The sequence below is a fragment of the Oncorhynchus clarkii genome, unplaced genomic scaffold (assembly GCF_045791955.1).
Source record: "Oncorhynchus clarkii lewisi isolate Uvic-CL-2024 unplaced genomic scaffold, UVic_Ocla_1.0 unplaced_contig_11936_pilon_pilon, whole genome shotgun sequence".
Taxonomy (NCBI): domain Eukaryota; kingdom Metazoa; phylum Chordata; class Actinopteri; order Salmoniformes; family Salmonidae; genus Oncorhynchus; species Oncorhynchus clarkii.
This window is the reverse complement of record NW_027261146.1, coordinates 742,191-762,500: the sequence shown is the minus strand read 5'-3', so window position 1 is coordinate 762,500 and position 20,310 is coordinate 742,191. Positions and strand designations below refer to the sequence as shown.

Here is a 20,310-nt window from a genome sequence, read left to right as displayed (position 1 = left end):
GGCCCAACATTCTACAGGTATTCAAACTGTGGTGGGTGGCCCAACATTCTACAGATATTCAAACTGTGGTGGGTGGCCCAACATTCTACAGTTATTCAAGCTGTGTTGGGTGGCCCAACATTCTACAGGTATTCAAACTGTGGTGGGTGGCCCAACATTCTACAGGTATTCAAACTGTGGTGGGTGGAACAACATTCTACAGGTATTCAAACTGTGGTGGGTGGCCCAGCATTCTACAGGTATTCAAACTGTGGTGGGTGGCCCAGCATTCTACAGGTATTCAAACTGTGGTGGGTGGCCCAACATTCTACAGGTATTCAAACTGTGGTGGGTGGCCCAACATTCTACAGGTATTCAAACTGTGGTGGGTGGCCCAACATTCTACAGGTATTCAAACTGTGGTGGGTGGCCCAACATTCTACAGGTATTCAAACTGTGGTGGGTGTCCCAACATTCTACAGGTATTCAAACTGTGGTGGGAGGCCCAGCATTCTACAGGTATTCAAACTGTGGTGGGTGGCCCAACATTCTACAGGTATTCAAACTGAGCAGATATTTCTCCCCCCTTTCTCCTTTTCTTGCTCATTCTCACACACACACACACACACACACACACACACACACACACACACACACACACACACACACACACACACACACACACACACACTCACTCAGAACACATCCTCTCCCCTTTTGTCTGCTGTCTGCATGTTCTTCACCCTGTAGGCCTACCTGTGGAGGTGTGAAGGGTGTTGCGTCACTGCTGGGGAACTGATGCAGTCCTATCAGATGACATACATACTGTACTGCAGCTTCTACAATACACTCTGAAATGAAACGAAGCAGGAGGAGGGGCGTTGTTTTACAGACGGGGAGCACAGACACACACAGTGTTGCTATATCCACGTTCCCCTGTCTGTGGCCTAGTTCACATCTACAGTGCATTCTGAAAGTTTTTTTTTTTAAGGATTTACTTTTTCAAGGTGTTTGTTACGTTACAGCCTTATTCTAAAACTTATTAAATTCATGTTTTACCTCATCAAGGTGAAATAAATCAAATAAAAAAATAAAAAATCTATCTACACACAATACCCGATAATGACAAAGCGAAAACAGAAATACCTTATTTACATAAGTATTCAGACCCTTTGCTATGAGACTCGAAATTGACAGAGCTCCAGAGTTCCTCTGTGGCGATGGGAGAACTTTCCAGAAAGACAACCATCTCTGCACCACTCCACCAAACAGGCCTTTATGGAAGAGTGGCCAGACGAAAGCCACTCCTCAGTAAAAAGGCACATGACAGCCCGCTTGGAGTTTGCCAAAAGGCACCTAAAGGACTCTCAGACCACGAGAAACAAGATTCTCTGGTCTGATGAAACCAAGATTGAACTCTTTGGCCTGAAGGCCAAGCATCACGTCTGGAGGAAACCTGGCACCATCCCTACGGTGAAGCATGGTGGTGGCAGCATCTTGCTGTGGGGATGTTTTTCAGCGGCAGGGACTGGGAGACTAGTCAGGATCGAGGGAAAGATGAACATAGCAAAGTACAGAGAGATCCTTGATGAAAACCTGCTCAAGAGCGCTCAGGACCTCAGACTGGGGGCAAAGGTTCACCTTCTAACAGGACAACGACCCTAAGCACACAGCCAAGACAACGCAGGAGTGGCTTCGGGATAAGTCTCTGAATGTCCTTGAGTGGCCCAGCCAGAGCCCGGACTTGAACCCGATCTAAAATCTCTGGAGAGACCTGAAAATAGCTGTGCAGCGACACTCCCCATCCAACCTGACAGAGTTTGAGAGGATCTGCAGAGAAGAATGGGAGAAACCTCCCAAATACAGGTGTGCCAAGCTTGTAGTCTCAAACCCAAGAAGACTCAAGGCTGTAATCGCTGCTAAAGGTGCTTCAACAAAGTACTGAGTAAAGGGTCTGAATACTTATGTAAATGTGATATTTCAGGGTTTAAAAAAATATAATTTTGCAAAAATGTATAAGAACCTGTTTGTGCTTTGTCATAATGGAGTGTGTAGGTTGATGAGGGGGATTCTAGAATGAGGCTGTAACGTAACAAAAGGTTTTAAAACGTTGAGGGGTCTGAATACTTCCCGAATGCCCTGTATACAGCATGTTGGCGACGAGCGCATTGAACTACCGTTAATGAGATCCTATTCACGATAAACGCTGCAGATTTCAGCTCAATCAAATAAAATCTAATAAAATGTATTTATATAGCCCTTCGTACATCAGCTGATATCTCAAAGTGCTGTACAGAAACCCAGCCTAAAACCACAAACAGCAAGCATTGCAGGTGTAGAAGCAATCAGAAAGTACTTTTACATTTCAAGTGCTATGTGCCTCTGATTGAAACCCGTAGGAAGTTGTTTTAGTTAGAGGGATTACAGACAGTATTGCTGAGTTAGAGGGATTACAGAGACAGTATGGTTTAGTTAGAGGGATTACAGACAGTATGGTTTAGTTAGAGGGATTACAGAGACAGTATGGTTTAGTTAGAGGGATTACAGAGACAGTATGGTTTAGTTAGAGGGATTACAGACAGTATGGTTTAGTTAGAGGGATTACAGAGACAGAATGGTTTAGTTAGAGGGATTACAGAGACAGTATGGTTTAGTTAGAGGGATTACAGAGACAGTATGGTTTAGTTAGAGGGGTTACAGAGACAGTATGGTTTAGTTAGAGGGGTTACAGAGACAGTATGGTTTAGTTAGAGGGATTATAGAGACAGTATGATTTAGTTAGAGGGATTACAGAGACAGTATGGTTTAGTTAGAGGGATTACAGAGACAGTATGGTTTAGTTAGAGGGATTACAGAGACAGTATGGTTTAGTTAGAGGGATTACAGAGACAGTATGGTTTAGTTAGAGGGGTTACAGAGACAGTATGGTTTAGTTAGAGGGATTACAGAGACAGCATGGTTTAGTTAGAGGGATTACAGAGACAGTATGGTTTAGTTAGAGGGATTACAGAGACAGTATGGTTTAGTTAGAGGGATTACAGAGGCAGTATGGTTTAGTTAGAGGGATTACAGAAACAGTATGGTTTAGTTAGAGGGATTACAGAGACAGTATGGTTTAGAGGGATTATAGAGACAGTATGATTTAGTTAGAGGGATTACAGAGACAGTATGGTTTAGAGGGATTATAGAGACAGTATGATTTAGTTAGAGGGATTACAGAGACAGTATGGTTTAGAGGGATTATAGAGACAGTATGATTTAGTTAGAGGGATTACAGAGACAGTATGGTTTAGAGGGATTATAGAGACAGTATGGTTTAGAGGGATTACAGAGACAGTATGGTTTAGAGGGATTATAGAGACAGTATGGTTTAGAGGGATTACAGAGACAGTATGGTTTAGTTAGAGGGATTACAGAGACAGTATGGTTTAGAGGGATTATAGAGACAGTATGATTTAGTTAGAGGGATTACAGAGACAGTATGGTTTAGAGGGATTATAGAGACAGTATGATTTAGTTAGAGGGATTACAGAGACAGTATGATTTAGTTAGAGGGATTACAGAGACAGTATGGTTTAGAGGGATTATAGAGACAGTATGATTTAGTTAGAGGGATTACAGAGACAGTATGGTTTAGAGGGATTATAGAGACAGTATGATTTAGTTAGAGGGATTACAGAGACAGTATGGTTTAGAGGGATTATAGAGACAGTATGGTTTAGAGGGATTATAGAGACAGTATGGTTTAGAGGGATTACAGAGACAGTATGGTTTAGAGGGATTATAGAGACAGTATGGTTTAGAGGGATTACAGAGACAGTATGGTTTAGTTAGAGGGATTACAGAGACAGTATGGTTTAGTTAGAGGGATTACAGAGACAGTATGGTTTAGAGGGATTATAGAGACAGTATGATTTAGTTAGAGGGATTACAGAGACAGTATGGTTTAGAGGGATTATAGAGACAGTATGATTTAGTTAGAGGGATTACAGAGACAGTATGGTTTAGTTAGAGGGATTACAGAGACAGTATGGTTTAGTTAGAAGGATTACAGAGACAGTATGATTTAGTTAGAGGGATTACAGAGACAGTATGGTTTAGTTAGAGGGATTACAGAGACAGTATGGTTTAGAGCGATTATAGAGACAGTATGATTTAGTTAGAGGGATTACAGAGACAGTATGGTTTAGAGGGATTATAGAGACAGTATGGTTTAGAGGGATTATAGAGACAGTATGGTTTAGAGGGATTACAGAGACAGTATGGTTTAGAAGGATTACAGAGACAGTATGGTTTAGAAGGATTACAGAGACAGTATGGTTTAGTTAGAGGGATTACAGAGACAGTATGGTTTAGTTAGAGGGATTACAGAGACAGTATGGTTTAGAGGGATTACAGAGACAGTATGATTTAGTTAGAGGGATTACAGACACAGTATGGTTTAGAGGGATTACAGAGACAGTATGGTTTAGTTATAGGGATTATAGAGACAGTATGGTTTAGTTAGAGGGGTTACAGAGACAGTATGGTTTAGAGGGATTACAGAGACAGTATGGTTTAGTTAGAGGGATTACAGAGACAGTATGGTTTAGTTAGAGGGGTTACAGAGACAGTATGGTTTAGTTAGAGGGGTTACAGAGACAGTATGGTTTAGTTAGAGGGATTATAGAGACAGTATGATTTAGTTAGAGGGATTACAGAGACAGTATGGTTTAGTTAGAGGGATTACAGAGACAGTATGGTTTAGTTAGAGGGATTACAGAGACAGTATGGTTTAGTTAGAGGGATTACAGAGACAGTATGGTTTAGTTAGAGGGGTTACAGAGACAGTATGGTTTAGTTAGAGGGATTACAGAGACAGCATGGTTTAGTTAGAGGGATTACAGAGACAGTATGGTTTAGTTAGAGGGATTACAGAGACAGTATGGTTTAGTTAGAGGGATTACAGAGACAGTATGGTTTAGTTAGAGGGATTACAGAGACAGTATGGTTTAGAGCGATTATAGAGACAGTATGATTTAGTTAGAGGGATTACAGAGACAGTATGGTTTAGAGGGATTATAGAGACAGTATGGTTTAGAGGGATTATAGAGACAGTATGGTTTAGAGGGATTACAGAGACAGTATGGTTTAGAAGGATTACAGAGACAGTATGGTTTAGAAGGATTACAGAGACAGTATGGTTTAGTTAGAGGGATTACAGAGACAGTATGGTTTAGTTAGAGGGATTACAGAGACAGTATGGTTTAGAGCACATATGTCAGAGTCAAGGCCCGCGGGCCACATCCGGCCCGCAAGAAGGTTTTTTACGGCCCCTGGGATGATCTTGATTTATTATTAGAACCGGCCCGCAGCAAGCCGGCAGCCCGCAGATCTTTTACACGCACCAATACTACATTTCCCACAATGCAAAGGTGACGCACCGAGCAGTAGGCTGCTTCATTTCAATATTTATTGGCACAGCAGTCGTCAGCATCACAGTAAAATTAACTTTCAGATACCCATCAAAAATGGCAAAACGGAAGGTGGATACTGAGAACCGGGGGTTTCAAACAAGGTGGGAGTCGGAGTATATGTTCACGAAGGTAGCTGGAAAACCTGTGTGTCTTCTGTGTGGAGAAAGTGTGGCGGTACTGAAAGAGTATAATCTGAGACGACATTATGAAACGAAACACGCGGACAAAAACAAGAATATGGACATGGAACAAAGGCTACAAAAGGCAGAGGAATTAAAACGAGGCCTCAAATCTCGACAGGCTCTGTTCAAAAAAGCCAAATCACAAGGCCAGGCTGCTGTCAAGGCCAGTTTTATTTTGGCAGAAGAGATCGCTAAATCAGCCCGGCCATTTACGGAGGGGGATTTCATCAAAAACTGCATGATTAAAGTTTGTGACGAAGTTTGCCCAGAAAAAAGGCAACTCTTTTTAAATGTGAGTCTGAGCAGAAACACCATTGCCGAGAGAGTAGACCAGTTGTCCATCAATCTAAAAGAGCAGCTTGTGAAAAAGGGAAAAGATTTTATTGCATATTCCTTGGCTGTGGATGAGAGCACCGACATTTCTGACATTGCCCAGTTGTCAATTTTCATCCGCGGAGTGGACTCCAACCTAAGCGTGACAGAGGAGTTTTTGGCTTTACGTCCTATGCATGGCACAACTACGGGGCATGATTTGTATGAAGAGGTGTCAAGATGTGTAAATGAGATGGAGCTGCCTTGGGAAAAACTCGTGGGTTTGACAACCAACGGAGCACCTGCGATGTGTGGACACAGGAGCGGACTGGTGGCGAAGATACGGGAAAAGATGCAAGAGGAAAACGCGACAGGTGAGCTGACAGCTTATCATTGTATCATACACCAGGAAGCGTTGTGCGGTAAAGCCTTGAAAATGGAGCATGTAATGAGCATCATCACGCGCACAGTTAACTTTATCAGAGCCAAAGGTTTGAATCACCGCCAGTTCAAGGCATTTCTGACGGAGTTAGAAACGGAGCATGGTGATTTGCCTTATCACACAGAGGTGCGATGGCTAAGCCAGGGAAAGGTGCTTCAAAGATGTTTCGAGCTTCGTGAGGAGATTTGTCTGTTCTTGGACAGCAAAGGGAAAGACACAACACAACTCCGAGACGAAATGTTTCTGTGTGAAATGGCTTTTCTGTGTGACATTACGAGTCATCTGAATGCAATAAACTTGCAGCTGCAGGGTCGGGATCGTGTCATCTCTGATATGTACAGTACAGTGAAGGCATTTAAAACCAAACTGACTCTGTGGGAGACGCAGATGCGGAAAGAAAATTTGAGCCACTTTCCCAGCTGCCAGACCATGAAAGAGAAGCTCTCTACCAGTGCGTTCCCGAGCACACAGTTGGCTGATAAAATAGGTATGCTTGCCGCTGACTTTCGACGCCGATTTGCTGACTTTGAAGCACAAAAAAGCAGGTTGGAACTGCTCGGTAACCCATTTGCTGTTGACGTGGAAAGCTCACCACCAAACCTCCAAATGGAGTTGATTGACCTCCAATGCAATGATGCACTGAGGGCAAAATATGCGGCAGTGGGTGCTGCGGAGTTCGCCCGTTTCCTCCCCGGCACAATGCCCCAGCTGCGCATCCAGGCTGCTCAAACGTTGTCTATGTTTGGCAGCACATACCTGTGTGAACAACTGTTTTCTTTGATGAACCTGAACAAAACATCACACAGAAGTCGACTTACTGCTGAACACCTCCACTCAATTCTGAGGATTTCTTCAGCTCAGAGCCTTACCCCGAACATTGATGAACTTGTGGAAAAGATGGGACACCACCAAGTATCACCCTCAACCTCAAACAAGTGAACATTACTGTGCAATCACATATTTAGAGTTTTTACTCAGTTCAAGTTTAAAAGTTAAAATTTAATATTTGTTTTCACTGCATGTTACTTCTCCTTAAACAAAGTGTTGTTTTTGATTAATAGATTTTTGCACTTTATTTTTTTGTATTTCAATCCAATTATATTTTAAAAATATTTCAGTTGAGTGGATGATAGAAAATTGCTATTATTGTTTTTTCTTTGAAGTAAATTTAGCCCACTTTTGCTAAAATAGAAAATATAGTCTACTGATGGTGCCTTGAATACCGGTTTCTTTCATTTAATGTTCATGTTATGGGGATATTTATATAAAGGAAATTTGTCTTTTGTGTCTGTTGAAAATTAAAGATTACTGACAGAGCCATAAGAAAATATTGCTTTATTTATCTGATCATATTGTAATATATTTGTTAGGTTTTCAGTAGGTTCAATTAGGTTCACTAGACTATATGCGTCATTTAAAAATTTTTCAATGAACATTCGAACAGTCCGGCCCTCGTCTTGTAGCTGATTTTTTTATTTGGCCCTCCGTCCATTTGACTTTGACACCCCTGGTTTAGAGGGATTACAGAGACAGTATGATTTAGTTAGAGGGATTACAGAGACAGTATGGTTTAGAGGGATTACAGAGACAGTATGGTTTAGTTATAGGGATTATAGAGACAGTATGGTTTAGTTAGAGGGGTTACAGAGACAGTATGGTTTAGAGGGATTACAGAGACAGTATGGTTTAGTTAGAGGGATTACAGAGACAGTATGGTTTAGTTAGAGGGGTTACAGAGACAGTATGGTTTAGTTAGAGGGGTTACAGAGACAGTATGGTTTAGTTAGAGGGATTATAGAGACAGTATGATTTAGTTAGAGGGATTACAGAGACAGTATGGTTTAGTTAGAGGGATTACAGAGACAGTATGGTTTAGTTAGAGGGATTACAGAGACAGTATGGTTTAGTTAGAGGGATTACAGAGACAGTATGGTTTAGTTAGAGGGGTTACAGAGACAGTATGGTTTAGTTAGAGGGATTACAGAGACAGCATGGTTTAGTTAGAGGGATTACAGAGACAGTATGGTTTAGTTAGAGGGATTACAGAGACAGTATGGTTTAGTTAGAGGGATTACAGAGACAGTATGGTTTAGTTAGAGGGATTACAGAGACAGTATGGTTTAGTTAGAGGGATTACAGAGACAGTATGGTTTAGAGGGATTATAGAGACAGTATGATTTAGTTAGAGGGATTACAGAGACAGTATGGTTTAGAGGGATTATAGAGACAGTATGATTTAGTTAGAGGGATTACAGAGACAGTATGGTTTAGAGGGATTATAGAGACAGTATGATTTAGTTAGAGGGATTACAGAGACAGTATGGTTTAGAGGGATTATAGAGACAGTATGGTTTAGAGGGATTATAGAGACAGTATGGTTTAGAGGGATTACAGAGACAGTATGGTTTAGAGGGATTATAGAGACAGTATGGTTTAGAGGGATTACAGAGACAGTATGGTTTAGAGGGATTATAGAGACAGTATGGTTTAGAGGGATTACAGAGACAGTATGGTTTAGTTAGAGGGATTACAGAGACAGTATGGTTTAGTTAGAGGGATTACAGAGACAGTATGGTTTAGAGGGATTATAGAGACAGTATGATTTAGTTAGAGGGATTACAGAGACAGTATGGTTTAGAGGGATTATAGAGACAGTATGATTTAGTTAGAGGGATTACAGAGACAGTATGATTTAGTTAGAGGGATTACAGAGACAGTATGGTTTAGAGGGATTATAGAGACAGTATGATTTAGTTAGAGGGATTACAGAGACAGTATGGTTTAGAGGGATTATAGAGACAGTATGATTTAGTTAGAGGGATTACAGAGACAGTATGGTTTAGAGGGATTATAGAGACAGTATGGTTTAGAGGGATTATAGAGACAGTATGGTTTAGAGGGATTACAGAGACAGTATGGTTTAGAGGGATTATAGAGACAGTATGGTTTAGAGGGATTACAGAGACAGTATGGTTTAGTTAGAGGGATTACAGAGACAGTATGGTTTAGTTAGAGGGATTACAGAGACAGTATGGTTTAGAGGGATTATAGAGACAGTATGATTTAGTTAGAGGGATTACAGAGACAGTATGGTTTAGAGGGATTATAGAGACAGTATGATTTAGTTAGAGGGATTACAGAGACAGTATGGTTTAGTTAGAGGGATTACAGAGACAGTATGGTTTAGTTAGAAGGATTACAGAGACAGTATGATTTAGTTAGAGGGATTACAGAGACAGTATGGTTTAGTTAGAGGGATTACAGAGACAGTATGGTTTAGAGCGATTATAGAGACAGTATGATTTAGTTAGAGGGATTACAGAGACAGTATGGTTTAGAGGGATTATAGAGACAGTATGGTTTAGAGGGATTATAGAGACAGTATGGTTTAGAGGGATTACAGAGACAGTATGGTTTAGAAGGATTACAGAGACAGTATGGTTTAGAAGGATTACAGAGACAGTATGGTTTAGAGGGATTATAGAGACAGTATGGTTTAGTTAGAGGGATTACAGAGACAGTATGGTTTAGAGGGATTACAGAGACAGTATGATTTAGTTAGAGGGATTACAGAGACAGTATGGTTTAGAGGGATTACAGAGACAGTATGGTTTAGAGGGATTACAGAGACAGTATGGTTTAGTTATAGGGATTATAGAGACAGTATGGTTTAGTTAGAGGGGTTACAGAGACAGTATGGTTTAGTTAGAGGGATTACAGAGACAGTATGATTTAGTTAGAGGGATTACAGAGACAGTATGGTTTAGAGGGATTACAGAGACAGTATGGTTTAGTTATAGGGATTATAGAGACAGTATGGTTTAGTTAGAGGGGTTACAGAGACAGTATGGTTTAGTTAGAGGGATTACAGAGACAGTATGGTTTAGTTAGAGGGGTTACAGAGACAGTGTAATTGTTGAAATTCATTTCTAGAACCATAAATAGTTCACCATGTGATGGTCAACACCTATATGCCTAATGCTCTTCATTTGTCTGCAGACACACACACACACACACACACACACACACACACACGCGCGCGTCGTCCCATAAAACTCCATTGTGTGATGTTACGTATGTTACGTCTATCACAGATGACTGATATACTCTAGTCAAAGTGCATTGTTCTGTGGCACAAACACACACCCACACACCCACACACAGCGGGCATTGTTCTGTAGCATATTGTGTTATCCTGGCAGACGCCCTTATTGCATTACTTAACCAGACTGTTATCTTCATAGGAACACTCTGCTCCAGTACTGGCTGATCAATCTGACTGTCTGGTTACCGGCTGATCAATCTGACTGTCTGGTTACCGGCTGATCAATCTGACTGTCTGGTTACTGGTATCTATTACTGGCTGATCAATCTGACTGTCTGGTTACCGGCTGATCAATCTGACTGTCTGGTTACTGGTATCTATTACAGGCTGATCTCTCACCTCCAACTCCAACAGTCATTACCTAGACTTCTAATTCTGTTGCTGCAGGAAACTAATTTAACCCTGACTCTCATCACACATCTAATCCTGACTCACCCTCCTCTTCAGCCTCCTCTTCACCTTCCTCTTCAGCCTCCTCTTCACCTTCCTCTTCAGCCTCCTCTTCAGCCTCCTCTTCAGCCTCCTCTTCAGCCTCCTCTTCACCTTCCTCTTCAGCCTCCTCTTCATCCTCCTCTTCAGCCTCCTCTTCAGCCTCCTCTTCATCCTCCACTTCAGCCTCCTCTTCACCTTTCTCTTCACCCTCCTCTTCAGCCTCCTCTTCACCCTCCTCTTCAGCCTCCTCTTCACCCTCCTCTTCAGCCTCCTCTTCCTTGCCATGGAAAACTGTGACTGAGATATTCCCCAGTTGACCCCCAAATAAATACCCTCCAGGGAGATAGACAGGCTTTGAGCTTTTGAGGTCAGTTTGATGTTGGTACCAGACAGATGTTTTGGGACTGGTGTGTGTCGGTTGGTTGATTAGGACAGAGACAGATATAGAATGTATATATGGTTCTGGATTTAGCTGGTGTAGGGAGGACGTAAAGAGGCCAACCAAGACATCAGAAGTCCTCCTCTCTCTCTCTCTCTCTCTCCCCCTCCCTCCCATGTCCTGGAGCATTAACACTCCAACTTACCTTAAACACCCTGTCAGCCATGGCAACCAGTCGTCAAGGTGTTCTGGTTTGTTGCCATGGCACAAACTGTGACAGACGGCGACACACATATCCGCATTGTGTACGTGTGTAGGTGTGTGTAGGTGTGTGTAGGTGTGTGTGTGTGTAGGTGTGTGTGCGTGTGTGTAGGTGTGTGTGGGCGTGTGTAGGTGTGTGTGTGTGTGTGTAGGTGTGTGTAGGGGTGTGTGTGTGTGTGTGTGTGTGTGTAGGTGTGTGTGTGTGTGTGTGTGTAGGTGTGTAGGTGTGTGTGTGTAGGTGTGTATGTGTGTAGGTGTGTGTGTGTAGGTGTGTAGGTGTGTAGGTGTGTGTGTGTGTATGTATGTGTGTAGGTGTGTATGTGTGTAGGTATGTATGTGTGTGTGTGTGTGTGTGTGTGTGTGTGTGTGTGTGTGTGTGTGTGTGTGTGTGTGTGTGTGTGTGTGTGTGTAGGTGTGTGTGTGTGTGTGTGTGTGTGTGTGTGTGTGTGTGTGTGTGGGTGTGTGTGTGTGTAGGTGTGTATGTGTGTAGGTGTGTGTGTATGTATGTGTGTAGGTGTGTGTATGTATGTGTGTGTGTGTAGGTGTGTGTGTGTGTGCGTGTGTGTGTGTGTGTAGGTGTGTGTGTGTGTAGGTGTGTAGGTGTGTGTGTAGGTGTGTAGGTGTGTGTGTGTGTGTGTGTGTGTAGGTGTGTAGGTGTGTGTGTGTGTGTGTGTGTGTGTTTCCAGATATTCTGGTGGAGTCACACAAAGAGTACTGGGTCACGCTAATAGAAGACTGATCACATTACCATGACATTATCCCTGTTTCAACTCTGTAGCAGCGAGAGAGAACGGGTTAGGACGGGGACAGAGAAGGTGGGTGTGGGGTGTGTGTGGGGTGTGTGTAGGGTGTGTGTGGGGTGTGTGTGTGGTGTGTGTGGGGTGTGTGGGGTGTGTGTGTGTGCATTTGGTGTGTGTCTGTTTGTGCGTGTGTACGTCTCTGTATTTGCTTCTATGTATTTGTGTGTGTGTGTGTGTGTGTGTGTGTGTGTGTGTGTGTGTGTGTGTGTGTGTGTGTGTGTGTGTGTGTGTGTGTGTGTGTGTGTGTGTGTGTGTGTGTGTGTCTTAGCGTGAGAGGGAGAGAGCTGTGTGGCAGCACGGGTCTCTGTAACAGCACACGCATCCATCACTCTGACTCAATCTCATTAATCTCATCAACTATAGATTTTTTGGCTCATGCATTTATTTATTTTTCTAAACTGCTGAAATATATATAATTATGAAAAATATATATTTTTCACATGTAGATAGATAGGTAGGTAGGTAGGTAGGTAGGTAGGTAGGTAGGGTCTCAGTGAAATATATCTGAAGAGATGAACTAATAACTTACATATACATCTATATAGCTATTGATTTAACTTTTGACAACTTCACTCTCTGTCTGTTCATTATGGTCTTCACTCTCTGTCTGTTCATTATGGTCTTCACTCACTGTCTGTTCATTATGGTCTTCACTGTCTGTCTGTTCATTATGGTCTTCACTCTCTGTCTGTTTGTTATGGTCTTCACTCACTGTCTGTTCATTATGGTCTTCACTCTCTGTCTGTTCATTATGGTCTTCACTCTCTGTCTGTTCATTATGGTCTTCACTCTCTGTCTGTTCATTATGGTCTTCACTCTCTGTCTGTTCATTATGGTCTTCACTCTCTGTCTGTTCATTATGGTCTTCACTGTCTGTCTGTTCATTATGGTCTTCACTCACTGTCTGTTCATTATGGTCTTCACTCTCTGTCTGTTCATTATGGTCTTCACTCTCTGTCTGTTCATTATGGTCTTCACTCTCTGTCTGTTCATTATGGTCTTCACTGTCTGTCTGTTCATTATGGTCTTCACTCACTGTCTGTTCATTATGGTCTTCACTGTCTGTCTGTTCATTATGGTCTTCACTCACTGTCTGTTCATTATGGTCTTCACTCTCTGTCTGTTCATTATGGTCTTCACTCTCTGTCTGTTCATTATGGTCTTCACTCTCTGTCTGTTCATTATGGTCTTCACTGTCTGTCTGTTCATTATGGTCTTCACTCACTGTCTGTTCATTATGGTCTTCACTCTCTGTCTGTTCATTATGGTCTTCACTCTCTGTCTGTTTGTTATGGTCTTCACTCTCTGTCTGTTCATTATGGTCTTCACTCTCTGTCTGTTCATTATGGTCTTCACTGTCTGTCTGTTCATTATGGTCTTCACTCTCTGTCTGTTCATTATGGTCTTCACTCTCTGTCTGTTCATTATAGTCTTCACTCTCTGTCTGTTTGTTATGGTCTTCACTCTCTGTCTGTTTGTTATGGTCTTCACTCTCTGTCTGTTCATTATGGTCTTCACTCTCTGTCTGTTCATTATGGTCTTCACTCTCTGTCTGTTCATTATGGTCTTCACTCTCTGTCTGTTCATTATGGTCTTCACTCTCTGTCTGTTCATTATGGTCTTCACTGTCTGTCTGTTCATTATGGTCTTCACTCACTGTCTGTTCATTATGGTCTTCACTCTCTGTCTGTTCATTATGGTCTTCACTCTCTGTCTGTTTGTTATGGTCTTCACTCTCTGTCTGTTCATTATGGTCTTCACTCTCTGTCTGTTCATTATGGTCTTCACTGTCTGTCTGTTCATTATGGTCTTCACTCTCTGTCTGTTCATTATGGTCTTCACTCTCTGTCTGTTCATTATAGTCTTCACTCTCTGTCTGTTTGTTATGGTCTTCACTCTCTGTCTGTTTGTTATGGTCTTCACTCTCTGTCTGTTCATTATGGTCTTCACTCTCTGTCTGTTCATTATGGTCTTCACTCTCTGTCTGTTCATTATGGTCTTCACTCTCTGTCTGTTTGTTATGGTCTTCACTCTCTGTCTGTTCATTATGGTCTTCACTCTCTGTCTGTTCATTATGGTCTTCACTCTCTGTCTGTTCATTATGGTCTTCACTCTCTGTCTGTTTGTTATGGTCTCCACTCTCTGTCTGTTCATTATGGTCTTCACTCTCTGTCTGTTTGTTATGGTCTTCACTCTCTGTCTGTTTGTTATGGTCTTCACTCTCTGTCTGTTCATTATGGTCTTCACTCTCTGTCTGTTTGTTACGGTCTCCACTCTCTGTTTGTTTGTTATGGTCTTCACTCTCTGTCTGTTCATTATGGTCTTCACTCACTGTCTGTTTGTTATGGTCTTCACTCTCTGTCTGTTTGTTATGGTCTTCACTCTCTGTCTGTTCATTATGGTCTTCACTCACTGTCTGTTTGTTAAGGTCTCCACTCTCTGTCTGTTTGTTAAGGTCTTCTCTGTCTGTTTGTTATGGTCTTCACTGTCTGTCTGTTTGTTATGGTCTTCACTCTCTGTCTGTTTGTTATGGTCTTCACTCTCTGTCTGTTTGTTATGGTCTTCACTCTCTGTCTGTTTGTTATGGTCTTCACTCTCTGTCTGTTTGTTATGGTCTTCACTGTCTGTCTGTTTGTTATGGTCTTCACTCTCTGTCTGTTTGTTATGGTCTTCACTGTCTGTTTGTTAAGGTCTTCTCTGTCTGTTTGTTATGGTCTTCACTGTCTGTTTGTTTGTTATGGTCTTCACTCACTGTCTGTTCATTATGGTCTCCACTCACTGTCTGTTTGTTATGGTCTTCACTCTCTGTCTGTTTGTTATGGTCTTCACTGTCTGTTTGTTATGGTCTTCACTCACTGTCTGTTCATTATGGTCTTCACTGTCTGTCTGTTCATTATGGTCTTCACTCTCTGTCTGTTCATTATGGTCTTCACTGTCTGTCTGTTTTTTATGGTCTTCACTCACTGTCTGTTTGTTATGGTCTTCACTGTCTGTCTGTTATGGTCTTCACTGTCTGTATGTTACAACTGAATACTCTTGAGTTACGTTCCACCACTACTGAACCAAATTAGAATTTAGATTTGAAATTACAATGTCAAACTTTTTCTGTCATTGTGTTTCCTCTCTCTCTCTGTCTCTCTCTATCTGTAGTTGCCATCGGAGACAGCGTCGTTAGATACAGAGTTTCCCATGGCGACGGTGGAGCTCCTCCCCCGGCTGTGTCACATGGTGAAGCGGGAGCTGGGATACGGGTTCAACCTGCACAGTGACAGAACACGGCGAGGACAGTTCATACGCAGCGTGGATCCCGGGTCCCCCGCCCAACACGCAGACCTCAGATCCCGGGACAGGCTGGTGGAGGTAGGGCCAGATCGAGAGAGAGAGACAGTCTGTGTATGTGTGTGTGTGTGTGTGTTACCTTAGACACACACACACACACAGATGAGATTAGCTTAGATAAGAGCTTATTACATGGACTTTGGCAGGTTAGGTTACCCTGTAGGGTTAGTGTGGGAGGGAGGGAGGGTGGGGGTGCATTTGTGTGTGTGTGTGATTCAGGACACATTAGGAATGTGTAGGATGAGAGAGTGAGAGAGAGAGAGAGAGAGATATGCAAAATTAAAGTTGCCACGGAGCTTAACGAAATCAGATTACAGATCACTGCCTTCTCTCTCTCGCTTCCATCCCAGTCACAGGGGCTGGAGTCATGTGCCAACTGCTGGACAGGTTGTGTAACTGCAGCTTTGTGTAACTTGCTAAAAACCAACTTGGTAGTGATCATATACATCCATTTTTTTGCCACAATTGACATACACGCAACATACACACAACATACACACAACATACACACAACATACACACAGACATACACACAACATACACACAACATACACACAGACATACACACAGACATACACACAACATACACACAGACATACATACAGACATACACACAGACATACACACAGACATACACACACACATACACACAGACATACACACAACATACACACAACATACACACAGACATACACACAACATACACACAACATACACACATACATACACACAGACATACACACAACATACACACAGACATACACACAGACATACACACAACATACACACAACATACACACAGACATACACACAACATACACACAGACATACACACAGACATACACACAGACATACACACAACATACACATAGACATACACACAACATACACACAGACATACACACAGACATACACACAGACATACACACAGACATACACACAACATACACACAACATACACACAGACGTACATACATTTAGCAATAGAGCAAGTATTTTCAAATCTAGTTTAAAATCAGTCCTAGATACATAAATCAGAGATTCTGGATACCTGACAGAGATTCCTGCAGGTCAGTTAAGAACAAATAGTTATTTCCAATGTCTGCCTGTAAAACTACTTCTCTTCTCCCCAGGTAAATGGAGGCCAATGGTTGAGGCAGCTCTATAAACATTTTACATGTGGCTAATAACATCCATCCATTCATGAATTCATCCTCCTCTCCTCCCCCAGGTAAATGGAGTGAACATCGAGGCGTTGAGACACTCAGAGGTGGTGGCGTTTATACGTGGCGGGGGGGACGAGACACGCCTCCTGGTGGTCGACGCGGAAACAGACGAGCTGTTCAAGAGGCTCGGGGTCACGCCCACCAGCACACATGTCAGAGGTCAAAGGATGTCTTTCTCTCGCTCTCTCTCTCTCTCTCTCTCTCTCCTCTCTCTCTCTCTCTCTCTCTCTCTCTCTCCTCTCTCTCTCTCCTCTCTCTCTCTCTCTCTCTCTCTCTCTCTCCTCTCTCTCTCTCTTTCGGACAGAAATCCACACACACGACTCATATTTGCATCTAAACCATTAATGACCACAAACATATTTCAGTTTGAAGGATTCATCTCTAAGGATTTTGTCAAGTTTCTCATGTGGTTTGTTCCTGCGTTCCAGAGGTCTATGTGGACGAGCCAATGACAGACAGCGCCCCACCCACCCCCTCTTCAACCACTGACCTCACTCCAACGGATCCACCAATCATCAACGTCACCTTGACGGGCTCACCAATCACAGACGGCTCGCCCAATTCACAGACCAATTCCCAGTACTCACGTGGCTCGACTACCCAATCAGAATTCAGCAGCTCAGATATGAGCATTCAGGTGTGTATGTGTGTGTCTATCCTGTAGCAAGTTTCTGGTTTGTTGTATGTAAATATGTAACATGTATGTAACACGTATGTAATATGTGTAATATGTGTAATATGTAATATGTGCAGAACTGGGTTCAAATACTATTTCAAATATCTCAGTTACTTTCACATACATTCAAAGTAAGTATTCAAATATATTTTATTTGAAAAGACAAGTAGTTTAATATTTTTTATGTATTTTGAAAATACTCAAATACACTCCCATACATTTAACTCAGGTATTTGAAAATAGTATTTGAAATAAGTATTTGGTTTTTACAAATGACCATTAAAATACTCAAATAAAATGACTTGTTTTGGGCTTGTATTTATTTTTTTACTAAAAAGTTTAAACATCAAATACTGTGTGTGTGTGTGTGTGTGTGTGTGTGTGTGTGTGTGTGTGTGTGTGTGTGTGTGTGTGTGTGTGTGTACGTGTATCTCTCTAGGTCCCTGAGGATTATGAGCGACGTGTTTCAGACCCGTTCCTGGACAGCGGTCTGCATCTGAGCCCCACGGCAGCCGAGGCCAAAGAGAGGGCCCAACACGGCAAGAAGAGAGCGCCCCCTATGGACTGGAGCAAGAAGCAGGAGATCTTCAGCAACTTCTGAGAACCACACAGAACCACACAGAACCTTCACAACGATGTTCTTAAGTCCCTCAAGGTTGATAAAGGTCTGGCACAGGGACACACCATAACCAATGTTGGCCGTGCGCAGTAGATCATCAGCCCGGAGACAATTTCATCGTGGGAAATTAATAGCAAATGGCAGCCAATGTTTTGTGGTGAGAGGCGATAGGAGGACCTCCCGCTGCGCACGGCTGACGTTCGTTATGGTGTGTCATGTGACAGAGCTTCACCAGCCAATGTTCTGAGGTGAGAGGCGATAGGAGGACCTCCCGCTGCGCACGGCTGACGTTCGTTATGGTGCGTCATGTGACAGAGCTTCAACAGCCAATCAAGATAAAAGGCTGCAGTGGCTCCGAAACAACTCAGAGAAAAACACAGAAAGCCTCTGTCCCCGGCAGGATCTGAACCCGGGACAAACCAACATCTTAACCATTAGACAAAGAGGAAATTCCCTACGGTCTGAGGGCCAACACTTATTGTGAAGTCACAAGCGGGGCTCCCTCATCACGTGACCATGAGCAGCCATGACCGTCCCATGTCTGCTACACCTCCATATACCACTACTAGGGATTATTACAGTACCTTAGGATGAGGATAAATCATGTTGATGTATTTAGCCAGGATAATTGACTCAGTTCCACTTGTTTCCATGGCTCTTGTTTCCATGGCTCCTAAACGTTTCTCAGAGCTGTGACTTTACTGAAAGTGTTTTTTTCCTTCTACAGCAACTAGTAAGAAACATTCACTGGCCCAACCGCCACACACCGAACCCCACCCCACCTCTTCACCCTCCACAGAAAAACAGGGTTGATTGTTTCCCAAAAGACAGATGTGGGCCCGTATCCACAAAGTGTCTCAAAGTAGGAGTACTGATCTAGGATCAGTTTTGAGGTTTTTTTATGTCATAATGAATACAATAAATTGTATAGGGAAGGATCTGATCCTAGTTTTATTAGATCTGAGGTAAGAACGTCGGGACACCACAACATCCGGGCCGGCTTACAGATGTGACCCCTGTGGCCGAGTCTTCCTCTCACGGACTGGACTTGACGGTCACAGCAGATGCTACGCTAAGATCTAACTCCAAGGCACAATAAAGAACCCTTTTTGGTTCCAGATAGAACCTCTTGTTCCAAATAGAACTCTTGAAAGGCTGCTGTTTGGAACCTAAAGGGGTTATCGTCTGACCTGACCTGGTTCTACCTGGAACCTTTTCCAGAGGGTTCAACAGGGACAAATGGTTCTACATAGCCCTTTTGAGAGTACAGAAGCGAGCTTCTCAGATGTATAAATGAGGTACGTAGGAACCACATCACGTCATAGACACGGACGTCTGAATTATGGACAGACTGAGGGGATGAATCAAAGTCCTCTGACCGTGAGATGAAGAGACGCTGAGAAACAGAGACAAACGCTCAAATGAGTGTGTTGGGCGTCACAGAGGTAGAGAAGGAAAGTCCAGGATCTCAATGGATTTTCAGATGAAGAGATACGAGTTACTAAAGTCCTTTGTAATGAGTGAAGAGGAGACACATAGGGAATTGGGTGCATTGCATTGGGTTGATTGAACTCTACAGCATAAATGTTGCCTAGACTGCAGAGAGAGACTTGTGTCAATGTGTAGGCCAACAAATGCCTGAACGGTTAGCCATTAAGATAAAACCACTATTTATGTGATTATGACTGAGTTATATTATTCTGTGATATTATTAGCAATTTGTTTACAAACTGTGTTCTTCTAGAATTTAAATATTTGGTTTTTATTCTGTTACAATTTCGGGTTCGAAAGTAAGACATACCCAGCTAGCTTTGTCTGTCTCTGCTGTCCAGAACAGAACTCTGAGTCGAAGGAAGAAATGTGAGGAGCCAGGTTAAGCTCTAGAGTTGTTTATATTTTGTTCCAGAACAGAACTCTGAGTTGAAGGAAGACATGTGAGGAGCCAGGTTAAGCTCTAGAGTTGTTTATATTTTGTGTAATCATATTATTGTTTGTGGTTGTATCCCACTTTCATTGTCCTCAAACATTCATCACTTTTTAGAGGAATTCATAAATGGACCCATTTTAGCTTGTTTGACTAGTTGGATACGAAGCTAAGCTAG

The 20,310-nt window shown here is 42.5% G+C and overlaps 2 protein-coding genes across 2 annotated transcripts in view; one reads left to right on the top strand and one right to left on the bottom strand.

Annotated features, from left to right (window-relative positions):
• LOC139405418 (Na(+)/H(+) exchange regulatory cofactor NHE-RF2-like) overlaps nucleotides 1-18,190 on the top strand; it is a 26,875-nt gene extending 8,685 nt beyond the window's left edge. Inside the window, exons 3-6 of the mRNA XM_071147741.1 lie at nucleotides 15,499-15,708; nucleotides 16,919-17,072; nucleotides 17,342-17,550; nucleotides 18,029-18,190. Of these exons, the coding sequence (XP_071003842.1) occupies nucleotides 15,499-15,708; nucleotides 16,919-17,072; nucleotides 17,342-17,550; nucleotides 18,029-18,190 (735 nt within the window). The remainder of the gene's footprint in view (nucleotides 1-15,498; nucleotides 15,709-16,918; nucleotides 17,073-17,341; nucleotides 17,551-18,028) is intronic.
• The window catches only part of LOC139405396 (alpha-2-macroglobulin-like), an 81,679-nt gene that overhangs the window by 38,688 nt on the left and 22,681 nt on the right, over nucleotides 1-20,310 (bottom strand). The window lies entirely within an intron of this gene.